Source organism: Oryx dammah, unplaced genomic scaffold (genome assembly GCF_014754425.2).
Source record: "Oryx dammah isolate SB20612 unplaced genomic scaffold, SCBI_Odam_1.1 HiC_scaffold_11, whole genome shotgun sequence".
In the NCBI taxonomy this organism is placed as follows: domain Eukaryota; kingdom Metazoa; phylum Chordata; class Mammalia; order Artiodactyla; family Bovidae; genus Oryx; species Oryx dammah.
Window position 1 is genome coordinate 24,079,723 of NW_024070195.1, and position 14,697 is coordinate 24,094,419.

The 14,697-nt window shown below is 49.8% G+C and overlaps 3 protein-coding genes across 9 annotated transcripts in view; 2 read left to right on the plus strand and 1 right to left on the minus strand.

Moving 5' to 3' along the window:
• The window catches only part of SKIV2L (Ski2 like RNA helicase), a 10,095-nt gene extending 8,414 nt beyond the window's left edge, over positions 1 to 1,681 (plus strand). The window contains exons 24-29 of the mRNA XM_040250330.1: positions 30 to 120; positions 251 to 461; positions 611 to 721; positions 797 to 1,015; positions 1,195 to 1,335; positions 1,431 to 1,681. Coding sequence (XP_040106264.1) covers positions 30 to 120; positions 251 to 461; positions 611 to 721; positions 797 to 1,015; positions 1,195 to 1,335; positions 1,431 to 1,631 — 974 coding nt within the window. The 3' untranslated portion in view covers positions 1,632 to 1,681. The remainder of the gene's footprint in view (positions 1 to 29; positions 121 to 250; positions 462 to 610; positions 722 to 796; positions 1,016 to 1,194; positions 1,336 to 1,430) is intronic.
• A 52-nt stretch (positions 1,682 to 1,733) lies between these two features.
• On the minus strand, positions 1,734 to 4,081 carry DXO (decapping exoribonuclease). Of its 3 annotated transcripts, none has more exons than XM_040250336.1 (7): positions 3,805 to 4,081; positions 3,212 to 3,573; positions 2,820 to 3,055; positions 2,514 to 2,733; positions 2,256 to 2,391; positions 2,029 to 2,123; positions 1,734 to 1,942 (listed from the first exon to the last, which is right to left on the minus strand). In XM_040250336.1, the coding sequence occupies exons 2-7, from the start codon at positions 3,565 to 3,567 to the stop codon at positions 1,792 to 1,794; spliced, it is 1,194 nt and encodes a 397-aa protein (XP_040106270.1). In that variant the 5' UTR covers positions 3,568 to 3,573; positions 3,805 to 4,081; the 3' UTR covers positions 1,734 to 1,791. The 3 variants fall into 3 exon arrangements, with proteins under 3 accessions (XP_040106270.1, XP_040106272.1, XP_040106271.1); XM_040250338.1 differs by having other exon boundaries at positions 1,734 to 1,962; XM_040250337.1 differs by having other exon boundaries at positions 3,212 to 3,614; positions 3,805 to 4,047.
• Positions 4,082 to 4,176: 95 nt separating this feature from the next.
• Positions 4,177 to 14,058, plus strand: STK19 (serine/threonine kinase 19). Of its 5 annotated transcripts, none has more exons than XM_040250345.1 (8): positions 4,177 to 4,423; positions 4,577 to 4,713; positions 11,335 to 11,430; positions 11,716 to 11,855; positions 13,041 to 13,138; positions 13,250 to 13,397; positions 13,590 to 14,010; positions 14,044 to 14,058. In XM_040250345.1, exons 1-7 carry the CDS (start codon positions 4,324 to 4,326, stop codon positions 13,633 to 13,635), a joined length of 765 nt encoding a protein of 254 aa, XP_040106279.1. In that variant the 5' UTR covers positions 4,177 to 4,323; the 3' UTR covers positions 13,636 to 14,010; positions 14,044 to 14,058. The 5 variants fall into 5 exon arrangements, 4 of the variants coding, with proteins under 4 accessions (XP_040106279.1, XP_040106276.1, XP_040106277.1 ...); XM_040250342.1 differs by having other exon boundaries at positions 4,204 to 4,423; positions 4,544 to 4,773; XM_040250343.1 differs by having other exon boundaries at positions 4,208 to 4,423; positions 4,577 to 4,773.
• Positions 14,059 to 14,697: the final 639 nt, after the last annotated feature.

Here is a 14,697-nt window from a genome sequence, read left to right on the forward strand (position 1 = left end):
TGACCACACTGTGGCCAAGCTCCAGCCAGGAGACGTGGCCGCCATCACCACCAAGGTGCTCCGGCTGAATGGGGACAAGATCTTGGAGGACTTCAGCAAGCGGCAGCAACCAAAATTCAAGTCAGAGATGCTGGGGAGGGGCCATGTGGGGCTGGTGGGGAGGTCTGGTCAGGGAGGCTCCCTTGGTCCTAGGGGGTTTCCACAGGGAGAGAAGCCCCTGCCCCAGGTCTAATCCCAGCTCCATCCTCAGGAAGGATCCGCCCTCTGCGGCCGTGACCACTGCTGTCCAGGAACTGCTACGACTGGCTCAGGCGCACCCCACAGGACCCCCCACCCTGGACCCTGTCAATGACCTGCAACTCAAGGATGTGTCTGTGGTCGAGGGGGGCCTCCGGGCCCGGAAGCTGGAGGAGCTGATCCGGGGGGCTCAGTGTGTGCACAGTCCCCGTTTCCCTGCCCAGGTCGGTCCCTGGATGTGAGCTTCCCAGTTGGGAGGGACGGCTTTCCCTCTCATCCCCTGCAGACTGGCCGCCTGCGTCCCAGCCCTGGTCCTCAGCTCCCCTGAGCTCAGGGAGGAGGCTCATGAGCCCTTGCCCTTGGCTCCTCGCAGTACCTGAAGCTGCGGGAGCGGATGCAGATCCAGAAGGAGATGGAGCGGCTGCGCTTCCTGCTGTCGGACCAGTCGCTGCTGCTGCTCCCCGAGTACCACCAGCGAGTAGAGGTGGGGGGCAGGGCTGGGCTGGGGGGCTGGCGGGGAAGCCGTCTGCTGGCTCCCAACACCCGCCATCCTTGGCAGGTGCTCCGAACCCTCGGGTACGTGGACGAGGCGGGCACAGTGAAGCTGGCCGGGCGGGTGGCTTGTGCCATGAGCAGCCACGAGCTGCTCCTCACCGAGCTCATGTTCGACAACGCACTGAGCACCCTGCGGCCTGAGGAGATCGCTGCCCTGCTCTCCGGCCTGGTCTGCCAGAGCCCTGGGGACCCTGGCGATCAGCTCCCCAGCACCCTCAAACAGGTATGGGGATGACGGCCAGGATCCCTCCCTTCCTTGGCCATGGCATTCCCAGTACGTCCCTACATGTTCCCCAGGTGCCCTCTGAGTGTCCCTAAGAGCTGGAATGGTTTCTCCTTTCATCCCGGCCTCCTTCCTGGAGCAGGAAGGCAGGGCTTAGAACTTTTCTTCTCCATCTGCAGGGGGTGGAACGGGTCCGGACTGTGGCCAAGCGGATTGGTGAGGTCCAGGCGGCCTGTGGTTTGAACCAGACCGTGGAGGAATTTGTCGGGGAGCTGAATTTTGGCCTGGTTGAGGTTGTGTACGAGTGGGCCCGGGGCATGGTGAGTAGCTGGGGTTTGGGGCCTTTGTGGACAGCCAGCTGGGGAGAGGCTGTCCCGGGCCACCGTATTCATTCCCCACCTCGCTGCCCCCACAGCCCTTCTCTGAGTTGGCAGGGCTCTCAGGGACTCCTGAAGGCCTGGTGGTCCGCTGCATCCAACGCCTGGCCGAGATGTGTCGCTCGCTTCGGGGGGCGGCCCGCCTGGTGGGCGAACCTGTGCTAGGTGCCAAGATGGAAACGGCAGCCACCCTGTTACGGAGGGATATCGTCTTTGCTGCCAGTCTCTACACCCAGTGACCGGCCCCTGTCTACAATGTAACAATAAAACTGCAAACCCCCTGTGTGAACCTGAGGTGTTGGGCAGGGATGACTCAGCTCAAAAGACACAGCAGGGAGAGCCACCTGGAAATACGCCTTTATCTGTGCACACAAAAATAGGACCAGCCCCTGTGAAACATCAGTCCTTGGGGGAGGGTGTCTTGGGCGGTGACGGGAGGTCCTGGGTCACAGCTTCCACGTACCATGGAGGCAGGAAGGCATGGGGTGCATCTCGGTGTTCAGACACTGTGACAGGGCCGCCAGGCTCCCAGGAGAAGAGGTAGACGAGCCTGGGGGGCAGATAAGAGTCCTGAAATGAGGGCTGGAGGCCAAGTTTCTGGGCCCCAGAGGCGGGGGGCAGAGCTGAATGCCTCACCTGGGGTCATCCTCAACCACTGTGTTCTGGGCGAAACTAAGGAAGGCGGCGCAGAAGTTCATGCACACGGAGGGGTTCCAGCCGTCACGGTCGTTCTGGAGAAAGCCCAGGAGGAGGCAGAAGGCCAGTGGTGAGGGTGGGAGAAGGGGAAGGTGGGCTGCAGGTCCCTGGACAATGGACCTGTGGTGTTGGTGCAGGGGGATGCAGGTGGGAACTCATTGCCTTACCCTGACATATTCAAACATATCCATGGTAGGAAAGGTCTTCAGGGAACAGACAAAACCCTCCGGGTTACGGAAGCCAGCGACAACATTTGGGACGCCTGGCAGGAATGACTGGGCCCACCATTTCAGGAGCTTGTGTCTGTCAGGAAAGGCAAGGGGGTCAGTGGGACCCCTCCTCCACCCTCCAGCCTCCTCCTTCCCCAAGTCTCTTTTCCAAGCTTTTCATCCAAGGTTCTCATCCTGTCCACCCCTGTCCTGAACCTGTAGAAGCTCTTCCATTGGCCAGGGCTGTGCATCTCCTTGGAGGTCTTGAGCTCCACATAGCAGGTGGGGGGCTGTGTGGATGGGGCCTGGGGGTCTGTGCAGTCCACCTCCCCGGAAAAGAGAAGAGGGTGATTTCCCAGGCGGCTGCGTAGCACAGAGCAGAAGGCCACGTTGGTGTTAACCTCCCCAGAGGGATCTGGGGAGACTCCGGGTTTGTCTGCACAAGGAGAGAAACAGCAGCAAGGGCTGGGGGCTCTCAATCTCTGGGGGTAGGGGAGGGGGCAGAATCAGGGCAACTCTCACCTGCACACATGTACTGCTCAAATTTGTACCCCATGTACATAAGCTCCCGGAGCAGCGGTGGCCGGGTGAGCCTCTGAACCCGAGCAGCTGGCGTCTCTACCTCACTCAAGTAGAGCGTCCCTTGGAAGCGGGAGGCTGCCAGCTGCCAGCCTTCCTGCCGCTCATATGGTGTTGTCAGCAGTTTTGTCAGGTGTCCCCGCCACGTCACTATGGCCCCTGCCAGCCAGCCTGGACCCCTGAGGAGGAGGAGTTAGGGGCTGAAGGTCTGACACCTGCATTAGTGCAGACGGCTTCTCCAAAGAATAGGTAAGGACTTACTCCAGCTTTGGCTCTCCCAATTTTAGAGGGTGAGTGCAGGTCTCTAGGGCTACTGTGTGCTATGGTTTGCTCACCCCTCTAGCTGGCCTCGGTGCGCCAGAAGCCAGCGTAGCAGGTGGTCCAACCTCTCTTGGACCTCTTCGTCCCGCGGCTGGTATCGATCAGGGTATCCGTCTCTGAGGTCAAAGTTGGGGCTTTGACCATTGGTGGGAGGTGGGCTGTAGTACCGCAAAGCGCGAGCATCTCCATGGTACTGGCGCTGTGCATCCAGGGAGAAGCAGCCCAATTCGGAAGGGCGCCGGTAGAAAGGAAAGGGCCCAGAGTAGAGGGCAGGGTCTGTGGGCAGGGAGGGTGCTGGGCGGGGGAGCTTGTTCCGAGGCTCAGCGACCTCTATCTCTCCAGCTTCTCTCTTGGTCCCTCTGGACTCCATGAGGTCCTGCGAGGGGACAAGGAAAATTCCCTTTTTAAAAAGAAGGGCTGGAGAAGAGGGACTTCGAGTCAGGACTAAGCGAGTCTGGTCTTGAAACATGCAAGCTCCGTGTCCTCAAACAACCCCACCAGGTGCGCATGCTACCTTTTCCCTTGACCTATATACCCCCAACCCCAGTAGCTCCAAACCCAGAGTGGTTAGGAAGGATGCTTGGGCTCAGGTCAAGGATCTGGTTACCTCAAATCCTGCCAACCTCGACTTCCACCTTCTCAGGGCTATGACGTCATGGCAAGTACATCATATGTCAAAGGAATGCGAGGGCAGTTTTCTCCGCTCTCGATGACGCAATCATTCAGCGACAGAGGCGGCCTAACTCCTAGGTGGCGGGAGGGGGCTGTGCGCTTTACACCGGGAGGGAGATCCCAGCGTGGCCACCCGCGCCCCTCCGCATCGCCCAGGCGTCCCCGGACGTGAGCGCTCTCAGAGGAAGCCAATCAGCAGCGGACGTGGGGCCTCGGCCAATGAGGATGGCGCTGGTGTTGGCATTGGCACCGCCCCTCCCAGCGAGGGGCGCAGGGATGACAAGTCGGTGCCTCTGTCGTCAGCACTTCAGCCTACGAAGATGGGGCTGATTGGTTTCCGAGGAGGGACGCCCAGGGAGCCCGTACGTCACTGCTCTGTGCCGGAAGACCATTTTCGTGGTCTCTTCCCTCAACAGCTTTCTACCTCTTCCCCGCCGCGAACAGATCCTGGGATATGAGCCGGAAGAGGCATCGCCTGGTCCCGGAGACCTTTGGGTTGAAGAGGCGGCGGGAACTAGGGGATGTAGAGGCAGATCCTTTGCGTTGCGAGTCAGGTAACCATGGCAACCCCGGGGCGAGGCTTAAGACCCCAGCTGGCAGCAGCCTCGCCTCTGGTAACCCTGTATGTTGAGACAACAGCGCCCCAGTGTGGTACCCCCGCTTCCCCGCCTCAGTTCACGTCGCAGTGACTCGGTGTCTCCGCCCAGGATCTGCGCGAGAGGCAGTCGCAGAGATAGTGCGGCTGTTCCCGCGAGTCTTGTTTGAGGATGCGCTACCCCCCATCGCGCTGAGGAGCCAGGTGTACAGCCTCGTACCGGACCGAACCGTGGCTGACCGGCAGCTGGTGAGGAGCGTCAGAGCGACCAACGGGAAGGCACTTTCGTGTTTCGCGGGCACTTCTGAGGTTCTCCCCATAACTCACTCAGTCCACCAGCTGTTCAGCCATTCAGCAAACGCTGGGTCTTTCTGGGCCGGGCATTGTGCCAGGCACTGCGGTGCCGAGGAGAATGCTACAGACCCTCAGGGAATAGCATTGCAAATGATTGTGGAAGAGCGAAGCTTTTGGGGAAACTGAGTCACCGGGCGTGGTTCGAGATGGGAATGCAGGCAGACGTCAGATTAGGGCAGGCCTTGTACACCAGCGTGGTTTCCATTTTATAAAGAAGGCAATGAGCTGGTAGAGAATGTTAAAACAAGACAGGGAGTGGTGTGTTGCACGGATTGGAGGCAGTGAGATCAATTAGGAAGATACTGCAGCTGAGAACTGGTGAAGGCCTAAATTAGGGCAGTGTAGTAAGGAGGGAGAGGATGGATGAGGGATGTGGAGCGGGAAAGAGGAAGGACTTCAGGATAGCTCTCGGATTTTCTGGACGACTGAGTGGTTGGTGGGGTGAATAGAGTAGGAGAACACTGAGTGGTTGGCGGCAGATGATGTGTTTATTTTGTACGAGTTGAGTTGGAGGTGTTTGTGGAGCATCCGGAGGCAAATGTGCAGCAGACAGTTGGATGAGGGTTTGGAGAAAATTCTGGGCCACTGATACAGCACGGGAAGCCATCGAGATGTGAGTAGTGGTTCAGTCTGTGGATGTGGGTGAAATTGGTAGTAAGAGGGAGGAGAGGAGTGGTTTTTAACCTTTTTACAAACTTTAGAAGATAATGAAAGCCATGGCTCTCCAGAAAAAAATGCATATATGCTACTATATATGTATATATGTATATATAGTGTATGTACAATTTGAGGAGGAAGGGGGTTGTTTCACAGATCCCCTGAGGCCAAAGGTTAAGGACTCCAGGTTTGCAGTGACAGATAATAGAGCCAAATCCCTAGTGCTAGGAGATACCAACATTTAAGGCCATGTTTCTCAAAGTATGTCCTGAGTTCCACTAGATTACCTGGACTGCTTATTCAAAACTACAGGTTCTGCGAATCTCTCAGTGAGAATGAATTAAGCTTTCTTGGAGTAGGAACTGGAAATCTACATTTTAAAGCTACTTCAGGTGATTCATAATGTGTGCTAAAATTTGAAGTTCAAGGACTTCCTGGGAGTCCAGTGGTTAAGACATTTCCACTGCTGTGGTGGGGAGCACAGGTTACATCCCTGGTCGGATAACTAAGATCCTGCATAACTCGAGGTATGGCCAAAAAAAAAATTGAGATCCACTGATATGGTGGGGGTGGGGGAGGAGAAGGAGGTGTCTGTGAAAAAGCTGTTAAAAGAATTGACAGAGTTGAGAGGAACCCAGGAAGAGGTATATTGAGAAAGTAGCAATTTTCAAGAGGGTGTAATAGTTGGCAGTGTTAAAACCTATGATTCAAGACAGGGGTCTGTGATGTGGTCAAGTAAAATAATAGTCAATTGGATTTTGCAATTGGCAACCTGTTAGGAAGAAAAAAGGGAAGAAAAGGAAGATGGAGACTAGCTCCAGTCTCTTAAGGAAGCAAGTCAGAACCACTCCTTATAGAGTATTTGTTGTTTTTAACCTACTGGTGTTAGCCTAAATTTTAGAAAAACTTTAAAAATTGCACAAAAGAAAATATAAACACTTGTAATTTAAAGATTGGTTATAAAGCAAATACACCACTTAACCATCACCCAAGTCGACTGCAGAACATAGCCAACAGCCCACATACAGCCAAAATGCCTTATGTCCCTGGGCAGCAACATACCTGACTGGTTTGATAATTGTTCCCTTAGTTTCCTTTATACCATCTATGTGTTTATCCATAAACAACATAGCTTAGTTACCTACTTTTCAACTTGATGTAAATAAAATCGTACCATATGAATTTACTTACATCTTGTTTCGTTAAATGATTATTTTTGAGATTCATGGGGGCTTCCCAGGTGGCCCAGTGGTAAGGAATCTCCTGCCAATGCAGGAGACCCAAGAGACACTGGTTGGATCCCTGGATTGGGAAGATCTACTGGAGTAGGAAATGGCAACCTACTCCAGTATTCTTGCCTGGAAAATTCCATGGACAGAGGAGCCTGGTGGGCTACAGTCCACGGGGTTCTGAAGAGTTGGACATGACTGAGTGACTGAGAATGCTTGCGCGTGTGTGCGCACACACATAGGCACACACACGGTTTAAAATTCATTTTCATAGATTTCTATTTTGTGAATATATCCCACTTTGTCCATTCTAGTGAAAGAAATTGTATTAAGAATTTGTCAATTTCATCTAAAATTTCATATTTATTGACAAAGTTTGTAATTTCACTTTATTTTCTGTAGAATCTATAGTGATGATCCTTTTTTTGTTGTTGTTGTTCTTTATATTGGTTATCTGTGCTTTTTCTAGGTTTCTCTTTCCGCCTTTCTGTCTTGGTCAGTCTCACTAAGGTTTATCAATTTTAGTAGTCTTTCAAAGAATTAACTTTTAGCTTTGTTGCTCTTTCTTGCATGCATGTTTTCCATTTCATTCATGTTTCCTCTCTACTGCTATGCTTATTTTACTTTTTTTCCTCCATTGATTTTCATCCTCTATTCTTTTCTAATAGAGGCATGTCAGGCTGTAGTCTCCCCCTATATATATCATCTGTCAAAGTGAAAGTGCAGTTTCTCAGTCATGTCCGACTCTTAGCGACCCCATGGACTGCAGCTCACCAGGCTCCTCTGTCCATGGGATTTCCCAGGCAAGTGTACTGGAGTGGGGTGCCATTGCCTTCTCCAGGGGATCTTCCCAACCCAGGGATCGAACCCGGGTCTCCTGCACTGCAGGCAGACGCTTTCCCATCTAAGCCACCAGGGAAGCCCTTGGTCAACCATCTGTCAAGTTTGGGTATATATTTCCATTATCATTTATTTCAAAATAATCTTCTATTTTCCTTTGTGATTTTTTTTTCTTTGACTTACTGGGTTGATTAGAAATGTATGTCTACTTCCTAAACATTTTCTAGTTACCTTGATAATGATTTCTGGCATAAATGATATTATTATGGTCAGAGATCATATACAATATGATTTCAGTCATTTGGAAGCTTATTGAGACATGCTTTGTGCTATATAGTCAGTTTTACGAAATATTCTATGTAGGTATATTTGAAAAAAACATGTATTATTCAGTTACTAATTTCTTAGTAACTAAAGTTATTATTGAAATCTTTTATTTCCTCACCGATTGCTATTTTGTCTGTTCTATGAGTTTATGTGAGTTAGATTAATGTGCTTTTGTGATTGTGGCTGTTATTGTCTCTTCAGAGACTTTCCACAGCTTATTATCTCTTTTCTTCTGGGACTCCAATTAAACACATATTGGGCCTTCTGTCTGAATCCTTTGTCTCTTAGCCTCTTGTCCTCATTTTTAATCTTTTTGATTGTCTTTATTATGTTCTGGTTATTATTTTTTTTATCTGTCTTGTAGATTAGTAGCTTTTTAGCTGTGCCGTAATGTACTGACTCCCAGAGTTTACTCAAACTCATGTCCATTGAGTCAGTGATGCCATCCAACCATCTCATTCCCTGTTGTCCCCTTCTCTTCCTGCCCTCAGTCTTTCCCAGCATCAGGGTCTTTTCAAATGAGTCAGCTCTTTGCATCAGGTGGCCAAAGTATTGGAGTTTCAGCTTCAACATCAATCCTTCCAATGAATACCCAGGACTGATCTCCTTTAGGATGGACTGGTTGGATCTCCTTGCAGTCCAAGGGACTCTCAAGAGTCTTCTCCAACACCACAGTTCAAAAGCATCAATTTTTCGGTGCTCAGCTTTCTTTACAGTCCAACTCTGACATCCATATGTGACTACTGGAAAAACCATAGCCTTGACTAGATGAACCTTTGTAGGCAAAGTAATGGCTCTGCTTTTGAATATGCTATCTAGGTTGGTCATAACTTTCCTTCCAGGGAGTAAGCGTCTTTCAGTTTCATGGCTGCAGTCACCATCTGCAGTGATTTTGGAGGCCCCCAAAATAAAGTCTGCCACTGTTTCCCCATCTATTTGCCATGAAGTGATGGGACCAGATGCCATGATCTTAGTTTTCTGAATGTTGCACTTTAAGTGCAACTTTTTCACTCTCCTCTTTCATTTTCATCAAGAGTTCTTCACTTTCTGCCATAAGGGTGGTATCATCTGCATATCTGAGGTTACTGATATTTCTCCCAGCAATCTTGATTCCAGCTTGTGCTTCAGTGGTGATGGACATGGAGGCCTGGCGTGCTGCATGCAGTCCATGGGGTCTCAAAGAGTCGAACACGACTGAGCGACTGAACTGAACTGAATCTACTGAATCCATCCGTTGATTTCTTAACTGCACCTGCTTAATTTTTGAGTTCTGGAATTTCTATTAATACATGAATGTCTTTCAAATCCATTATGTCAGTTTTTATAATTTCCTGCTGAAATTTTCCATTCTAGCTTTTATTTATTTCAGCATTATAAGCATACTTAAAAATAGTCTATTTTTGATGTTTACTGTAACATATCTTTTTAGGTTTGTTTCTATTGTCTGTTTCTATTTTTTTTTTTTCAATTTTTAAAGTATTTTATGTTCCCTGATGGAATCAAATCTTTTTTTAAAAAATTAATTAATTAATTAATTTTTTTATTTTACTTTACAATTCTATATTGGTTTTGCCATACATTAACATGAATCCACCACGGGTGTACATGCGTTCCCAAACATGAACCCCCCTCCCACCCCCCTCCCCACAACATCTCTCTGGGTCATCCCCGTGTACCAGCCCCAAGCGTGCCGTATCCTGCATTGGACATAGACTGGCAATTCGATTCTTACATGATATTATACATGTTTCAATGCCATTCTCCCAAATCATCTCACCCTTTCCCTCTCCCTCTGAGTCCAAAAGTCCACTATACACATCTGTGTCTTTTTTGCTGACCTGCATACAGGGTCGTCATTGCCATCTTTCTAAATTCCATATATATGTGTCAGTATACTGTATTGGTGTTTTTCTTTCTGGCTTACTTCACTCTGTATAATCGACTCCAGTTTCATCCATCTCATCAGAACTGATTCAAATGTATTCTTTTTAATGGCTGAGTAATACTCCATTGTGTATATGTACCACAGCTTTCTTATCCATTCATCTGCTGATGGACATCTATCCCAAATAAACAAATGGGACCTAATTAAAATTAAGAGCTTCTGCACAACAAAGGAAAATATAAGCAAAGTGAAAAGACAGCCTTCCGAATGGGAGAAAATAATAGCAAATGAAGCAACTGACAAACAACTAATCTCAAAAATATACAAGCAATTCCCGCAGCTCAATTCCAGAAAAATAAACGACCCAATCAAAAAATGGGCCAAAGAACTAAATAGACATTTCTCCAAAGAAGACATACGGATGGCTAACAAACACATGAAAAGATGCTCAACATCACTCATTATTAGAGAAATGCAAATCAAAACCACAATGAGGTACCACTTCACACCAGTCAGAATGTCTGCGATCCAAAAATCTGCAAGCAATAAATGCTGGAGAGGGTGTGGAGAGAAGGGAACCCTCCTACACTGTTGGTGGGAATGCAAACTAGTACAGCCACTATGGAGAACAGTGTGGAGATTCCTTAAAAAATTGCAAATAGAACTGCCTTATGACCCAGCAATCCCACTGCTGGGCATACACACTGAGGAAACCAGAATTGAAAGAGACACATGTACCCCAATGTTCATCGCAGCACTGTTTATAATAGCCAGGACATGGAAACAACCTAGATGTCCATCAGCAGATGAATGGATAAGAAAGTTGTCTGTTTCTTTTGAATTTTGTTTTCCTATATTAGTCTGGTAATTTCTTATTATCTTATAAGCGCTTTAATGCTTAAACAGCTTTTAAAATAACATTTTATGCAGCATTTTACCTGATTTTCAGCGAGTGAGTTGGTCTTGCTATATTCCTGGAAACAGAAGTTCTGGTTTATTTTTGTTTGAAACATTTTATCCCATATTCCTCTCCACCTTCCCCACCCAAAATCTCAACTGTTAATTCCTTGAGGGCAGAGCCCATTAATCACTGCTTTATCTTAGTGTCTGCCTATGATTGGTCTTAGAAAATATGTCATGATTTTTTTAATGTATTTTTTTTTATTCAGCAGACATTTAAAAATATTTATTATTTATTTGGGTATGTTGAGTCTTAGTTGCAGGATGCAGGATTCTTAACTTGCTATATGCAAACTCTTAGTTGTGGCATGTGGGATCTAGGTCCCCAATCAGGGATTGAACTGGGGTCCCTTGCACTGGGAGCATGGAGTCTTAGCCACTGGACCACCAGGGAAGCCCCCTGTGTTGACAGCTGTTTAACAGATAACTCATGAGGTGGGTGGGTGAGAGACTAATTGAAAAAGACTTTGGTGATCCCCCTAATTCCCCATAGTTTTTCCTTTACTTAAAGAAGAACTCCCCAATACTTGGACACAGAATGTCCCTGCCCAGCGTGTCCAGGGTATAGCAGAGCCTCTTCCCCTGATATCCTTTTCACTCTCATGTCTATGGAGGCAGAAGGCACTGCAAGAGCAGGGGGAGATCAGGATTGTCCAGCTAGGCTTCGACTTGGACGCCCAAGGAATCATGTTCACCGAGGACTACAGGACCAGAGTGAGTTTGACTGTGTGTGGGTCATGGGGGCCAGGGCAGGGGGTGCAGGGAGACTAGGGAGTGGGAATAAAAAGAAAAGAGACACCCCCACCTCACATCTCACAGACAGGGCACAGGGCTCTGATAAAATATAATATGAGGGAGAGAAAGAAGAGGGGGAGAAGTATGAGAGATAGAAGGCCCTGAGCAGCAGGCAAGACATAGGAAGAGAAATGTGATCCTGGGGACAGAGGTCGGTAGAGGGTGAAGGTGGGGCCAGACCACGTCTTTCATCTCTGGTTCCAGGTCCTCAAGGCTTGTGATGGCCGCCCATATGCTGCCGCAGTACAGAAGTTTCTGGCTTCCGTGCTTCCAGCCTGTGGTGACCTTAGCTTCCAGCAAGACCAAATGACACAGACCTTTGGCTTCAGGGACCCAGAGATCACGTGAGACCTGGGGGAACCAACAGAATCAGGCATCTGGCCCCTCCCCTCCTCCCTCCAGTCCCGTCCGGCCTTGTTCTCTTTCTTTTGGGGAACCTGTTAAAAAGGCAGACTCTTTTTTTTTTTAAATAAAATGACCTAAGTCTGTGCTTCTTCCCCAGGAGGAGAGGCCTGTCTTACCTGAGGCCTTCGAAACAGCCCTGGACTAAAACTCAGGAGATATGGGTGGCTAATCAAATGTAGAGGCCTGGCAGGAACCGTAAATGCCCGGTGGGAATCAGCATTCACGTTCAAAAGAACAACAGCTAGGCAAGGGCTAAAGCAAAGCATCGTTTCAGGAGGGTGGGTCTGACTCAGTATCTCTACTTTGTAACCCCATGATATCCCTGAACGCATTAGATAAACTTCAGTAGGATTTGACAAGAGCTACGGTGAGGTATGGGGCTTCCCTCGTGGCTCAGTGGTAAAGAATTGCCTGCCAATGCAGGAGACGCACATTCAGTCCCTAAGTTGGGAAGATCCCCTGGAGAAGGAAATGGCAACCCACTCTAGTATTCTTGCCTGGAGAATTCCATGGACAGAGGAGCCTGGCCAGCTGCAGTCTGTGAGGTTGCCATGGAGTTGGACATGGCCTAGCAACTAAACAATGAACAGCAGTGGTGAGGTGTGTGTAGGTAATGGCAGGAGCTCCAGAGAAAGGCCTCTGTGTCTCCCCTGGTGGTGGGACTGAGAGTGGTCAAGGGGGCTTCAGAGAGGAGGATCAGTTTTAGTGGACATGCAATAATAACAGTCATGTCTGACTCTTTGCAACGCCATGGACTGTAGCCTGCCAGGCTCCTCTATCCATGGAGTTTTCCAGGCAAGAATAAGCCATTCCCTTCTCCAGGGGATCTTCCCGACCCAAGGACTGAACCTGAGTCTCCTGCACTGCAGGTAGATTCTTTACTGTCTGAGCCACCAGGTAACAGGAAAAGAGAGAGTGGACAGAGGGCAGTCAGGTGGGAGAATGGCAGGGAAGGTCATGGGGCACTGAGCGGCATGGTCTGAGCAGAGAACTGCCCCAGGCTGGACTCTGTCATCCAGTCCCTTGGCCTAGGTGCCCAGGCCTCTGGAGACTTAGTGTCCAACGTTAGCGGGCGGGGAGGAGAGAGAGCTCTCAGAGTCAACACTTCATCTCCACTCTCTTAGGCAGCTGGTCAAAGCCGGGGTGCTCACTGTCCGAGATGCTGGAAGTTGGTGGCTCGCAGTGCCTGGAGCTGGGAGGTTCATCAAATATTTTGTTAAAGGTACACTCCCTGTAGCTCAGGCCCGTAGCCCCTCAAGAACACTTTTAGGTGCCTCCTCAGGCCTCCAGGCCTTATTCATCTTTACCCTCTCCCATGCCACCTCTCCCCCAGGGCGCCAGGCTGTCCTCAGCATGGTCCGGAAGGCCAAGTACCGGGAGCTACTCCTTTCAGAGCTCCTGGGCCGGCGGGCACCTGCCTCGGTGCGGCTCGGCCTCGCCTACCACGTACACGACCTCATTGGGGCCCAGCTGGTGGACTGGTGAGTCTTGCGCCCCAGCCTCTGGAAGATGACAGAGCAATGACCTCAGGTTGGATTCGTCCCTCCTTGTGCTTCCCTCATTAGCAAAGCCCAGCCCCTCTTCTGTCTTCTGGAACCTGGGAGAATATCCAGCCAAGGTCTGAGTTCTCTGGAACACAGGAACCCGGCTCCAGCCTTGTCTTTCTCTTGCAGTGTCTCCACCACTTCTGGAACCCTCCTTCGCCTGCCAGAGACCTGAGGACTCTGTTCATCATTGCACACCTCCCCAGGGTGGGGATTGAGGGGCCCAAGAGGGCTGCCCGCCCTGGCTGAGGCAGGGTCACCTTGGAAAGGCTCGGGAGCCAGGAAGAGTGCTGGGCTTGCTGCTTTGCCGAGGGTCAGATGTGACTGCCACTGTTTACCTGGGCTGCGTCCCATGGAGGGGTTTGGGCTGTGCTTCTCTGCCCTTTCACAGAAGTGGAGCCAGAAACCTTGCCAAGGCCGTGGCTGCTGTCTTTCATGCAGCAAGGTGCTGCCATTATGTCTGGGTTAGGAAGGAGGGGTCACTGGGTAAGCTGTCAAAGTTGGACAGAGTTTTTCTTCCTACATGTTGGGTTGAAACTGACAAATAAAAGTACTTCTAAAAAAAAATAAATAAAAATAAAAGTACTTCTGATGTTTTCTGGATGTCTTTTGTTTCATGAGACATGTGAGTTCGGGCACCTCTAGGGGCAGAGGTAAAGCCAAAGTGGGGCCAGAGCTTTACCTTGTTGATCAGAGAGGAACAAGGGACACTGAGGTCAGTTTCCCCTGAAGGATGGTGAGAATGTGTCTGATTTCCTAAATGACAGAATTTTTGTTAGAGCATGCAAAAAGCTAGTGTAGTTCAGTTTTTGTGGGAGTTAGTATAAGAGGTTTCCCAGGTGGCTCAGTGGTAAAGAATCCACCTGCCTGTTCAGGAGGCTGGGTCAGGAAGATCCCCTGCAGGAGGAAATGGCAACCCACTCCGGTATTCTTCCCGGGAAAATTCCATAGACAGAGGAGCCTGGTGGGCTACAGACCTCGTGTCAGAGTTGGACATGACTGAAGCGACTGAACATGCCTGAACACAAGGTAAGAGACAGGTTTCTTAGTATCTTGTTTTGTGGGATCAACAGAGGAGACACGGGTCTGAGCCATTTGCTGAGCCATGTGGGGCCCTGCTGGGCAGATGTGTCTGTGTGCCTGCTATATACACACAGGCACCCAGACCCACCCAGGAGCGCTGGTGCCCAGGGCATTGGGATGAGAGGGTTAATAGGGAAGGACTCAGTCTCTCTCC